General features: G+C 38.0%; 2 protein-coding genes across 2 annotated transcripts in view; one reads left to right on the top strand and one right to left on the bottom strand.

Moving 5' to 3' along the window:
* The window catches only part of RAB3GAP1 (RAB3 GTPase activating protein catalytic subunit 1), a 32170-nt gene extending 23083 nt beyond the window's left edge, over window positions 1-9087 (top strand). Inside the window, exons 18-24 of the mRNA XM_015812442.2 lie at window positions 177-314; window positions 2200-2427; window positions 3547-3643; window positions 3740-3843; window positions 4103-4218; window positions 4459-4561; window positions 8411-9087. Coding sequence (XP_015667928.2) covers window positions 177-314; window positions 2200-2427; window positions 3547-3643; window positions 3740-3843; window positions 4103-4218; window positions 4459-4561; window positions 8411-8653 — 1029 coding nt within the window. The 3' untranslated portion in view covers window positions 8654-9087. The remainder of the gene's footprint in view (window positions 1-176; window positions 315-2199; window positions 2428-3546; window positions 3644-3739; window positions 3844-4102; window positions 4219-4458; window positions 4562-8410) is intronic.
* A 466-nt stretch (window positions 9088-9553) lies between these two features.
* The window catches only part of ZRANB3 (zinc finger RANBP2-type containing 3), a 51719-nt gene continuing 48761 nt past the window's right edge, over window positions 9554-12511 (bottom strand). Inside the window, exons 19-21 of the mRNA XM_015812441.2 lie at window positions 11442-11841; window positions 9811-9942; window positions 9554-9687 (exon numbers count right to left, since the gene is read on the bottom strand). Coding sequence (XP_015667927.2) covers window positions 9589-9687; window positions 9811-9942; window positions 11442-11841 — 631 coding nt within the window. The 3' untranslated portion in view covers window positions 9554-9588. The remainder of the gene's footprint in view (window positions 9688-9810; window positions 9943-11441; window positions 11842-12511) is intronic.

Here is a 12511-nt window from a genome sequence, read left to right as displayed (position 1 = left end):
TGACTGGATTGTATTTGCATTCAGAAAGTATCAGGTTTTGGACTGGCTTACCTGGCTTTGGAATAAAGAGGTTGAATAATAGGTTTTGAGCAGGTGGAAGCCACATTCAGTTCTTTTGTTCCCTAACAAGAGCTAATGAGTGTAACAGGAGTTCCTCTCTCTCTCTACTCGTTCAGGAACCAGCCCCTATGACAGAGGATCTGTTAGAAGAACAGTCCGAAGTACTGGCCAAGCTGGGAACGTCAGCAGAAGGAGCTCATCTTCGAGCTCGCATGCAAAGCGCTTGCTTGCTCTCAGATATGGAATCTTTCAAAGTAGGTACAGATTGCCAGGGTCATCCTGCAATGAATACAGACGGTCCTCGATTTAGGACCACAATTGAGACTAAAATTTCTGTCGCTAAGCGAGACAGTTATTAAGTGAGTTTTGCCCCGTTTTACGACCTTTCTTGCCACAGTTGTTAAGTGAATCACTGCAGTTGTTAAGTTAGTAACATGGTTGTTAAGTGAATCTGGCTTCCCCGTGGACTGCTTCTCAGAAGGTTACAAAAGGCGATTGCATTACTCCAGGACACGGCAACCTTCATAAATACGATGCGTTTGCCAAGTATCCAAATTTTGATCAGGTGACCACGGGGATGCTGCGGCAGTCGTAAGTGTGAGAAACGGTCATAACTCACTTTTTGTAGTGCCATTGTAACTTGGAACAGTGATTGAATGCTTATAAGTTGAGGGCTACCTGTATGGTAACATAAACATCTCATACAACATATCTACCAGGATATTTCCTCTTTTCTATCATTTTTTTTTCATTTTACTCATTAGTCTTTTGTTCCACTGCCATCTGCGTGCTGTAAATGAGAAATGTTTACAGAGAAATGTGGTAGGTTCTCTAGCATGTTTGTTACGTGGCTTTTTTGTTCAGGAAAATGTATTCATTGCCAGTTGTCTGTATTAATATTAAGTCAACATTCTCCCTCTCACCCTTTTTTGATAAGCTCACTCATCCAAATTATGCTTATTCAGATCAAAAAATATGTTTGCGGATTGGTTGGCTATCTTTTCTGTGAATTAAGTATAGTTTAATTGAACTTGAAGGAAGCAGAAGCTAAATGCCCAGTATTGAGGTTAAATCTTACAACAGCTGTCTAATATATTTTAATACTTATTTGTAGTTTACATTCTTTGGCACAGTATAGAAAATTAGAAACACTTGAGAAACTAGATCATAAAATACATACCATTGCTATCAACAATCCCTCGTTTTCTTTCAAAAATATACAGAAGTAGAAGCTGGGTCCTATCCTAGACTCCCATTTTACAACTCTATTTGGGGGAGACTGGACCCTCATTTATTTATTTTAAAGAACAAAATGGTGATAAACATTTTTGTATTTATATCCATGACATCCACGGTGTCCTTCCAGTTTGGAATGAATTGGAATGTTCCCTCAGTTCCAGTCTACCAAATCAATGGTGAAGGAATCAGGAAATTGCAGTTCATCAACATCTGAGAAGCTACAGATTGCCCTCCCATGACACAGCCTAAGATACTTTCTCAGGAGGCAATTGGCTTTTCTTGTTTTTTCTTTGAAGACGTTTTTGCTATCTGTACATCCCATGGTATAGAAAATAGTTGAGCTTTTAAAGAACTCCCAATTTCTGAAATAACCTTACTTTTAAATACGTTACAAACATACCAGTGATCAGAATAATCTTTGTATTGAAAAGTTGGGCTCATTGTAAAAAAATCAAACCCAGATCTGATTTGTACGTGTTATATAACCACTTGCAAATTTATAAGCAATAGTCACATCTAGGATCATGTTAGACAAGTTGAAAATTACAATGTTAGGAAGGTAGGCTTTCACTTTGAATGTTGTGTGTTCAGGTTTTAAAAGATGGAAGTGCCAATATATAATGCCTTTGACCGTTCTTTCATTTATGTTCTCTTATTTTTCAAAAAAAGAATTGTCTGGCAGATCTGTATCAGGTGTGACCAACTTGCGGCTCCGGATAGCTACTAATACGACCCCACAAGATGATAAAAAATAAAGGAAGTTTGTTATTTATGTACATTAACTCTATTACGTGTTTTATATGCGGCCCAGGACAATTCCTCTTCATTCAAGTTTGGATAATCATGGCCTACATAGAAATAAGCATGTTCTCTCCCCCCCCCCCCCCCCATTCCTCTTAGGCTGCCAACCCTGGTTGTTGTCTGGAAGATTTTGTGAGATGGTATTCGCCCCGGGATTACATTGAAGAGGAAACTGTGGATGAAAAGGGGGGTGTAGTAATCAAGGGCGAGCTGAGCGCCCGAATGAAGATTCCAAGTAATATGTGGGTTGAAGCATGGGAAACAGCGAAGCCTGTTCCAGCAAGGAGGCAGAGGCGCCTATTTGATGACACCCGTGAGGCAGAGAAGGTAAAAAAGATGCTTAGGGGAGTTCCTGAGACATTTCCATTTTAATTCTGGAAGATCTGAAAGCTTCCATGGTGCCCATCCTAATATATAGAGACTGGGGAAAGTCCATTAGAGGCACTTTCATTTATTAGCTTAGCTTATTTTTGTTGTAATGTATTTGTATGGAGTTTCTGTAGCGTTGCTCATAACGGTAACCAACTACGCAGGTCACTTTCAAAGTAAGACTGGATAATGCATGTTACATTTGGAAATACAATTGTCTAAATTGGCAACCACTTTGAATGTGGAAACATGTTAAATAAATTATTCACAAGAACATAAAGTAACAGAGTGACTTTCAGTTACTTTTGAACTTAAGCCCGTTTTCCTTTTAAGCAATAAGTATGGTGAATTTTACTTTCTTGGCTTTTGTCTCAGCCTTTCATCACCTTTTCTTCTACCTAGCATGCTATATACCAGACATGTCAAACACAAGGCCCAGGGGCTGGATGTGGCCCGCAAAGTGGTTTCATGTGGCCCGCAAAGCCATCCTGGAAACAGTGAGGGAACGGCCCCCACTGCCTTGGCCCTGGCCAGCCGGGAGCCAATGTACAATTTGTGGTGGCTATCTTGGCACTTGCCCCGGTGGACCATGCCTTGGCACTTGCCCCGGTCCCACCCCCTTCTGCCAGAGACCCTCAGATCTGTCCCACTCCTGCCCAGGCCCCCATAGGCACCCTTGATGCAAATGATGTAGAACTGGCCACGCCCACCCAGTAGGCCAAACCCACCCCATCCACGCCCACCCAGTAGGCTGCACCCACTCTGACCACACCCACCCGCCCCCCCCAGGGCAACTGCAATGCTGATGCGGCCCTCAGTGAAATTGAGTTTGACACCCCTGCTATATACTGTTTTTCAATTAAAAAATTGTTCCTTTCAATTAAAAAATAAATAAACTTGATAAATTTAGAAGCACCTTCAGATGGTGGGCCCTCCCTTCAGAGACTTGAGAAAGATGCTTTTTGATTGAGTGCTTAAGAAAGGAACATGAGCAACCTTCAGTTTTGAAGCCTTGAAAGATGGTTGTCAATTTTGCAGCAAGGTTATGGCAATCTAATTGGCTTACTGTATCTTCAGGTCCTACACTATTTAGCCATTCAGAAACCAGCTGATCTTGCAAGGCATCTTCTTTCTTGTGTCATCCACGCAGCCGTACTCAAGGTAAAAGAAGAAGGTAAATAACCTTTTAACAAGCAAGGTTGTATGTTTCAAGTAAAAAATAGGGTGCGTTTACTACAATGTACTTCATGGGCTTTTTCCCTCCCAACAGAATCTCTGGAAGAGATTGGATTAGTAAAGAAGATAATTAAGCAGATAATCAGCCATTCCAGTAAAGTTCTCCGGTTCCCAAATCCAGAAGACAAAAAATTAGAAGTAAGGAATTTTATTTTCCTAATAATGTCCAAGAAAAACATTTTTAAAATGTAGCTTTTAAATAAATATTTTTATGATAATCACAGGAAAAAAGAGGTTATATATGATTGTCTTAACTATGTGAGAGAAGAGGAAGAGCAATCCTGGGAAATTCTGTTGAACCCAGCTCTGATAAAAGTTTGAGCAAAGCTTTGAAATATGTGACTTATGACAAGTAGGGAAAATTGGTTTTTTTTTTTGTTTGTTTGTCTTTTCCCAGGAAATCATTGGTCAAATTATGAATGTGGAAGCCACTATTGCTCGGGCAAGGTCTCTCAAAGCAAAATTTGGAATAGAAAAATGTAGTAAAGAAGAAGAACGCAAAGATCTAGAAAAGTAAGTGACTTGTTTTGATAAACTTGCATGATTAAAGTTCCCTTAAAGGGAATTAATTACAAGGTTTTCAATCATAGATAAAGCAACCTGAATCATTTCTTCAGAATGCCAATTGAAAATGTTTTGTTGAATGTGAATGTCAGTTGAGAACTTTCAGTGTTCCAGTGTTTTTAAAACAGTCTGCGTAAAATGATTTTTCTTTTGCTGATGTATTCCCTCCCACTTTTTCTGTGCTGTCAGATTTGTAAATTCCTTTCTGGAACAACCAGAAGTATCAGTCGTTGGTGCCGGAAGAGGGCCTGCTGGTATTATAATTCACAAACTTTTTGTGAATGCACAAAGGGTAAGATGGACTGCTAAGTTTCTCTAATATACTTATAAAACAATTGCTCTTTTTGTTGTAATACTCGAATGCCAGGTTTTGAAAATTGGCTTTTACATAATACACTTGATAGGTGTATTTTCTGGAGAAATAGCCGTGATAGTCTGTTCTAACTAAAATAACCAAATTGCATGAATATTTAAAAACTAAGCAAAGTTAGACCAAATAGACCAGGGTTGAAATATAATTCTGTGTTAAAATTCCAATTAAATAAGAAAATGGTAGAACCTGTTCTTTTCAGGAAGTAGTTTTATAAAATGTTTACAAAAATTCCAACAGATTGCTGTATTTTAGTGTGATATGGCATTAATTCAAAAGATGTGATACTGGTGGTACCGTATTAGGAATGCCAGAACAAGATCAAGTTTGCCTTTGGCAATAGTAGTGAATGATTTTCAAGCCTAATATTTAATCATACTATACGACGGTAGCAGCCTATAAAATGTACCTGTATTCATCTCACTGTGTGATATTGATTTAGGACCAGGGCTGGAACAACTTGATGGATTAGGTAATGGCACGAGGAATAGGGACAGAATTAAAGAGCTACCAAGTTCCTAAAAAATGGAAAAAGTATGAGGGGAAGTGAAGACTTAAGAAAGCATGACTTACAAGATGGAAGAAATCTTCACAGAATGATTTAAAATAGTCAAGCTGAGGCTTGGATGCAAAAAGCCATAGAGTAGACTATAAGTGGTGCACAACCAGACGTTTAAAGCAAAAAATACTGCTGTTTGGCGCAGGAAAAAAGTCACCGTATGCTGCATTTCCACCCCCTCCCCTAATCAGTACCAGCTTCAATTCTACTATGATGGCATTGTATTTTCTCTCTGACTTGGAATTTAGGGCAACAGGTATAATTCTCCCCAACCTTTTGAATTGGGTGGATCTGAGAGGGTGACCAGCCCAGCCATAAGATTCATGAATAGGCAGGGATACCAACTTGGTTCTCCCCATTCCTAGACTAACTGCTGCAAGTTAGTGGCTTATTTTGGTTTAGATATTACCAATAAATAGAGCATGTTCAGGATTCTTTGCTTCTCTTTGTCCAAAGCCTTTTGGTTCCTTCCAAATGCATTTTTATGATGCTATCCAGATGCTGCATCCAATGCTAATAGTTTCTTCTTTATTAATCTGTATTTATCTGAAACGGATTTTAATCTTTCCTGAGGACTTCGCAGCATGTGTTGTTATGCTGGGTTTACTTGCTAGAACAGAAATCGATGCATCATAGAGAACCACTGTGACCCATTCTAACATGACACCCTCTTTCAATATTAATATATTGCTAATATTAAAAACAACCTTTTAAAAACAAGCTTCTTATAATCTACACAGGCATTTCTGCAATAGGGTTATTGGGTTAAACGATGCAGTGGGAGTCAGGATGTGTGTGGGTACAGATTATGAACTGCAGAGGGGGGGGCTGCTGGAACTTCAAAGACCACTTATAATCACCACCCTTCAGTTTAACACCATCATAATTCAAACAGTTTATTGAATAGTCATAGATTGAGAGCCTATGAAACCTATGACTAGTCAGTCAGTAACTATTTGAAATTACTGCACTGCTCCTTTTCCTCACTCATGTACCTGGCGTACATCCTCCCCATCCCTCCCCTTCATTCACCTGTCCTGTGCTGCACCTCCATGCACCTCCCCAAATCTTCTGCACCTCTTGCACAACCCCCTCAAACACTTGCCGTGCCTCTTGCGTACCCTCCCAACCCGTGTCGCACTCTTGCAGACCCTTCCTAACCCATGCTGCATTTTGTACAACCCCACGCCTCTTGCACACACTTTATCCTTACCACACACACTGTTCGCAATCCCTTGCACCTTGTGCACCCTCCCTCCCTGCTTTTCTTTGCTTCCTCCCCCATTCTGCAGTGGCCGCTTACCTGACTGCCAGTCTGGGACTTGCAGCTTCCTGCTGGATTCCACCCTATTTATTTTAGTTGTGGGAAGCCAGAAGGAAGTTGCCTCACCTAGTAACTGTGGAATTTGGTTAGCAACAGTGACCGGAATTGGAAGGATTGCTATTGCTAATTTCACTTTACAATTGTATTGCACAGAGCCAGCAATTGCTATTACTTAATATTATACACATTGGATTAATACAAAAACATTGATACAATCTCCTGCATGCACTTTAATGCACAAAAGATACATTGGCATAGGCCCCAGGGGCAGGCAACCTTGGCTCTTCTTTGACTTGTGGACTTCAACTCCCAGAATTCCTGAGTCAGCATGGCTAGTTAAGGAATTCTGGATATTGAAGTCCACAAGTCATAAAAGAGCCAAGGTTGCCTACCCCTGGCATAGGTTGTTTACTCATCTTGCGAGTTGATTTGTTGAATGCACATTTATAGGAATTCCCTTTAGAAATCCTAATTAGTAAATGTGTGTGGCTACAGAGGTCAAAAAGTCCTGCCTCCCATCAATTACTGAACTAGGATAGACAGGGTTTATAACTGCTTCATGGCAAAATCTGATGGACTTGACTATATTGATGCAATTGTTTACTTTGTGCTAGTCCTATTATCAGTTTCTTTTAGATCTATTTTGTGTTCCAAGTGTTTTATCCGTTTCTATGGATAGCAACAAATCCAATTGTAAGGCTGCTGCCCCTCTGTTCTGAAATCTCTCTTTAACCCTATGTGAGTCATCTCTGACTTGCCTTTCACCATTGATTCTCTTTCTTACCCAGCTGACTGAATCATCTGAGGAGGTAACTAGATTTTTTTCCCTGTTTCTAGTCATCCGCCTAACTTCATGTAGGTGCATGGGTATGAAGGCTGCAGCAGCATATAGCATATGGCTTATTTGCACAACTTAAAAGCATTGTCATTTTTTTATGAACTGAGCTTTGACATCACTAGAGAATGAAGGAAACTGTTGAAAATGGATGCATAAAATGGGTTTCTAGATTTTTACGTGTATAACTTTCAACTTTTTTTGTTTAATATAGCTGTATCTTACTCATACGTCTGCATTTCAAGCACCAAATTCTGATGGCATTAAAATATACATTGTATAAAATGATAGGTTCTCCATTTTGCTTGATAAAAGTAATCGTAAACTATTATCCATTTGTTTTCAAGCTATTTTCTCTATGGAGTTTCCCCCCCCCCCCCAAATTCTTACCTCTTGATATTGGAAGGAAAAAAAAATATCTTCATTTTCAGAGTAGTACACTACAGTTGTGTGAAGTAGCTGGTCAGTTAATTTGAACCAAGCAGAAGTTATAGTTTGATGGTTGAGTAGAAACTCTGTTGAAGCACAATATTTCAAATCAGTTTAAAATTTCATTTAGGTGTGTTAGGATCAGCATAAGTTAGAATAGATAAAAATGTCCGATTAATGGATGACATCCTGATACCAGGTCTAATTAAAGTAGGTTTCTCTAGTTACAGATCCCACCATTCAGAAAGTCAGAGCAAAATAATTTCAGTCCAGTTTTATCATTTGATTGAATCACAGTGTTCAATTGCCTGTTGTTTCATAACATAAATTGCTTTCTTTGTTGGACAAATCAGTGTGAAATTGTTTAAAGCCTCCTGTTGGCATTTCAGTGAGATATTCTTGTGGGTGCAGAACATATATTTTACGTGTTTGTATCAGCGCTAGTCAATTTTGTAAGCAGAAACTCTAGAACAAATGCTTTTTCCTTAAGCTTATATCCCAGTGAATGTTGTGCTTTGTCACACTTAGTATTTATTGACTGTTATGTTTTTATGCTATCATATCTCAAAAACAAATGTGAATCCAGTAAAATGTCCCAGTGCTGAGGCTTCTCTTTTCTTTTAGGTTGCCACAATGATGCCCTATGAGGAGGAACTAAAAAGATCAGGCTCTATGGATGAAAAACGTTTGAATTCTGGAATGAGTTCAGATTTTCCACCCCCTGCAGGACGTGAGGTTATTTTACGTACAACTGTTCCACGGCCTGCTCCTTACTCCAAACCTTTGCCTCAGCGGATGTACAGTGTTCTTACAAAAGATGATTTCCGACTTGCAGGTGCCTTCTCATCCGACACGACATTCTTCTGATTTTAACATCCACTCTAGCAACATTGTCACGTTAAAGCAACTACATTAAAGAGATGTTTATCCAGTCTCCTGGAAGTGAAGATAATATTCAAGAGTAATGCCGACGTGAAACAGTTCAACATGCATAATGTTTATGGGATTTTAATCTTTTCCATGAAAGCCCCTTGTCCATTGATAGATGTTGGGGGGTTACTCATCTTTACTTAGTGATCAATTCCTCTTTTAAAAAAAAAATTGCTTTACAATGATAACGAAAATATCACAGAACTGTGTATTATTAAGTGTAAATTAAATTATGCAATACTGCTTCGCAGCCTTGTTTTATGCTCATGTAAAGTGAGTAGATTAGAAACCTAATAAATCAATGGATTTAAATTATTTACAGCTATACAAATATAGATATTATGTATAATAAAATTCACTTCATTGTGGCCTGGATGGCAATGTGCTTATTTAAATCATTTTGTTTTATATGATACGGTATAGTCAGGAAAATTATTGGTAGTTAATATAGCAATCACACCCCTCTACTTGTATTGGATGATATCAAATCCTGGACAACTACCAGTTTTGAATGCTAACCTCAATGTATTATTATGCATGCACACATGCACACACCCACACACATCCATATTTTGCTCTTTAGGGTAATATGTTGAAAAAAGATTTTATATATTTCAATCTATATAAATTAGGAAAAAGTCAATATAAAAGTACCAGTTTATTTTGAGATGAACTAATGTACATGTTTAATTTTATAAAAGATATTTTTGTTTAACAGCAAGGGTTGTTATACCAATTATAATCTATATAACCTATCCTCCAATCAGTTCCAGTTGCGGAACTTACAAAATAGTTCAGCCTGAAGATTTAATTTGAAATAACTTGATTGATATCAACTCATTCAAGCTGCGACATCCATTTCATCAAACCTTTCATAATTTTACAAAAAACTTTGTGATGTCTGATGCATATTTTGAAGCAACACATTGTTTTTTAACTTGGCTTCTTTCTTTTGCTTGTTTTGCTGTTCTCTAAAAATATACAAAAAAAGCATATGAAATCAATTTCAGCAGAGTACAAAGAAAATATTAAGTTTTCTTAATGTTGAAAATTCATGAAAGTTACAGTATTTTGCTGCTGCATCCTGTACTTACCTCCTTGTGACAAACTGTACATAGTGTTTGGAAGTTTTCTAGAGTACATTGTCCACCCCCACTGAAAACTGGCTTGATATGATCCACTTGCCAGAAATGGCCCTCAGTTGGGTTCAGTATAATTTCATTTAACTGAAATAAAATAGAATCGGTGGCAATCAGATATCATGTCCGTCTACAAGTGGAAATGAGCCATATACTTATATCTTTCTTCCAGTATGCTTTTGTTGCTTTTAGTCAAATCAATTTTCTGTGTGCCTCAGAAATAATAATTGTTCCACAAAAATAGCAGTGCTAATTTAAGGAAAACATAAATTATATGTCAGTTCAAATATCATTAAGTCACATCTGTGAAGACCAAACACAGGGAAATCAGCTTTGTTCTTAATTTTTAAACTGATATAAAAGAGCAGCAAGTATGCATCTTAATAGTGTAATTGTCTTCAAAAAGCAAGTCAGACAGCTATTCTTCATTCTAAAAGCATGAAATGAGATACATTGGAGATCCAAATGTATTCCTAATGAGTTGGAAATGAAATGTAGCAGAGCTGTTAGTGTCAAACGCAGATTCATATGGGATAGCTGCTAAATTCTGCTATCAAAAATTTGTGACTAATGTCAAAACTGGTCATTCCAAACCTATAAAATAATAAATTCTGATGACATTCTAGTATTACCTAATATTTTTGAGACACGATTAAAAAAAACCCATACATATATTGATTTCCTACTCTTGTTTTGATCTGCTATATTGTCTCTGAAAGGCTAAAATAAATTTAATTCATTCTGCAAAGGAATATGATTGAGACTACAGTTACCATGCTTACATCTGCTGTGTTCAGAGAGCAGCCGGGCTTGCTAAGTAACAAGCTGTTTGAACAGCACAATTTTCATTCTTTGAATGCTTGGGCCTGATAATGAATGTTCATAACATTTACGGCATAACAATAACCATGTAATCTAATTATTCTATTGTATAAATAGCAGTTTTACATGAAAACAGCTTTAATTTATCAGCCTTTGAAAATAATTCAGAAAAGGTACCTTCACGCGTGCAAGTCCAATACCTTTTTATTAGAAGAGGTTAAAAAAGTAAAGAAGGAAGTTTAGACTTCCTGGAGGAAAAGTTGCGGCTGTTTTAGGAATAGAATAAAAAAAAAAAATAGAATAGAATAGAAGCTGGAAGGAACCTTGGAGGTCTTCTAGTCCAGCCTCCCCCCCCCAAGCAGGAGAACCTATATCATTTCAGACAAGTGACTGTCTAGTCTCTTCTTAAAAATCTCCAGTGATGGAGCACCCACGATTTCTGAAGGCAAGCTGTTCCACTGGTTAATTGTCCTCGCTGTTAGGAAGTTTCTCCTTAATTCCAGGTTGCTTCTCTCTTTGATCAGTTTCCAACCATTGTTTCTTGTTGGCATTAATCAGTGTGTGGATGTCTATAAGCAACTGCAACTTCGAGGCTTTTTGGAAGCCTGAAAAAAGGCTTCTTTAATGAGTATCAGAAGGGATCAAATTGCTTCTTCCAAAAGATTTTAAAAGTTCCCCTATATTTCTAAAATCAACATTCATACATTCACTCATTCATTCATTCATCACAGAACAATTTCCTGTATTCCAGCAGCATATTTCACCTGTTTCAAAGGAAGCTTGGACATCCACGACTTCTCCAAAAGATCTTTACGCTGACTCCTTGGGGCATCTCTGACACAAAGGTAGAGTTCTTGGGCATTTAACCCACATAACTGGCAAACTCCATGTTCTATTTCAAAAACTTTAGTTCTCAAGTAACTATTATTAGTATAGAAGAAGAAATCTTCCTGGCATTTAAGAGAACAAAATCGTGTGTCCCAGGCGGTGTGGGTTAACTTTGCCTCAACTTGGATTGTTGGCTTTTGACAGCTTAGGCAAAGTGGGTTCCCTTCATTATCTACCGCCTGTAAATAGCCCTTGCTTGATGAAAATTCCTCAACAGCAACAATCTGGTCAGAAACTAAACTGGTATCTGGACAACTCCCATCTTCTGAAGGCAACCTAAAACAGAAATGATAATACAGTAAATAAATTAATAAATGCCTAGATTATTTTTACATTTGTATCCCGTTGCTTCATTAGGACAGGAGTAGGCAATCTGCAGACCAATGTACCCTATCATCTCATTTCAGCAGCCCCAGATTATTGTGTCTGAAATTTGGTAACAAAATGGTTGAATGTTAACTGCACAAAGAAGAGTTAGTGGATTTAAGTAAGAAAATGGGTGCTTTACCTCTTAGACATCTCCCATTCTGATCCTATCACTATCTGCCCCCCCCTCCTCCCAAAAGGCTGAAAGCATTGGTTAAATTGCAACCTCCTCACTGTATTGAAATAGTTGTGCCAACTTGTTTCAACTATGTACCATTACTGAATATTCACTGGAGAAAGCAATTATGTTTGGAAGACTTAGCAGCAAAAGGAAACCAGGCTGCCAAAAACACTGTGGCTGGACACCATCAAAGCTGAAAGAATATAGAACAACTCAAAAGAAATAGTGCAAGATCAGAAGATGTGGAGAGACCCGGTCCATAGAATTGCCAAGAGTCGGATTCGACTGAATGGATAATATTATCACCATTACTGAATAGCCTATGGCTATTCCTGGCATATATAGCAAGTTATAAAATCTAGAAATAGACATTTATCCACATAATATGTTAGCTGCCTT

Source organism: Protobothrops mucrosquamatus, unplaced genomic scaffold (genome assembly GCF_001527695.2).
Source record: "Protobothrops mucrosquamatus isolate PMUCROS unplaced genomic scaffold, P.Mucros_1.0 scaffold84, whole genome shotgun sequence".
Lineage (NCBI taxonomy): Eukaryota > Metazoa > Chordata > Lepidosauria > Squamata > Viperidae > Protobothrops > Protobothrops mucrosquamatus.
Note: the sequence above shows the minus strand (reverse complement) of the source record. Positions and strands in the feature narration are given on the sequence as shown.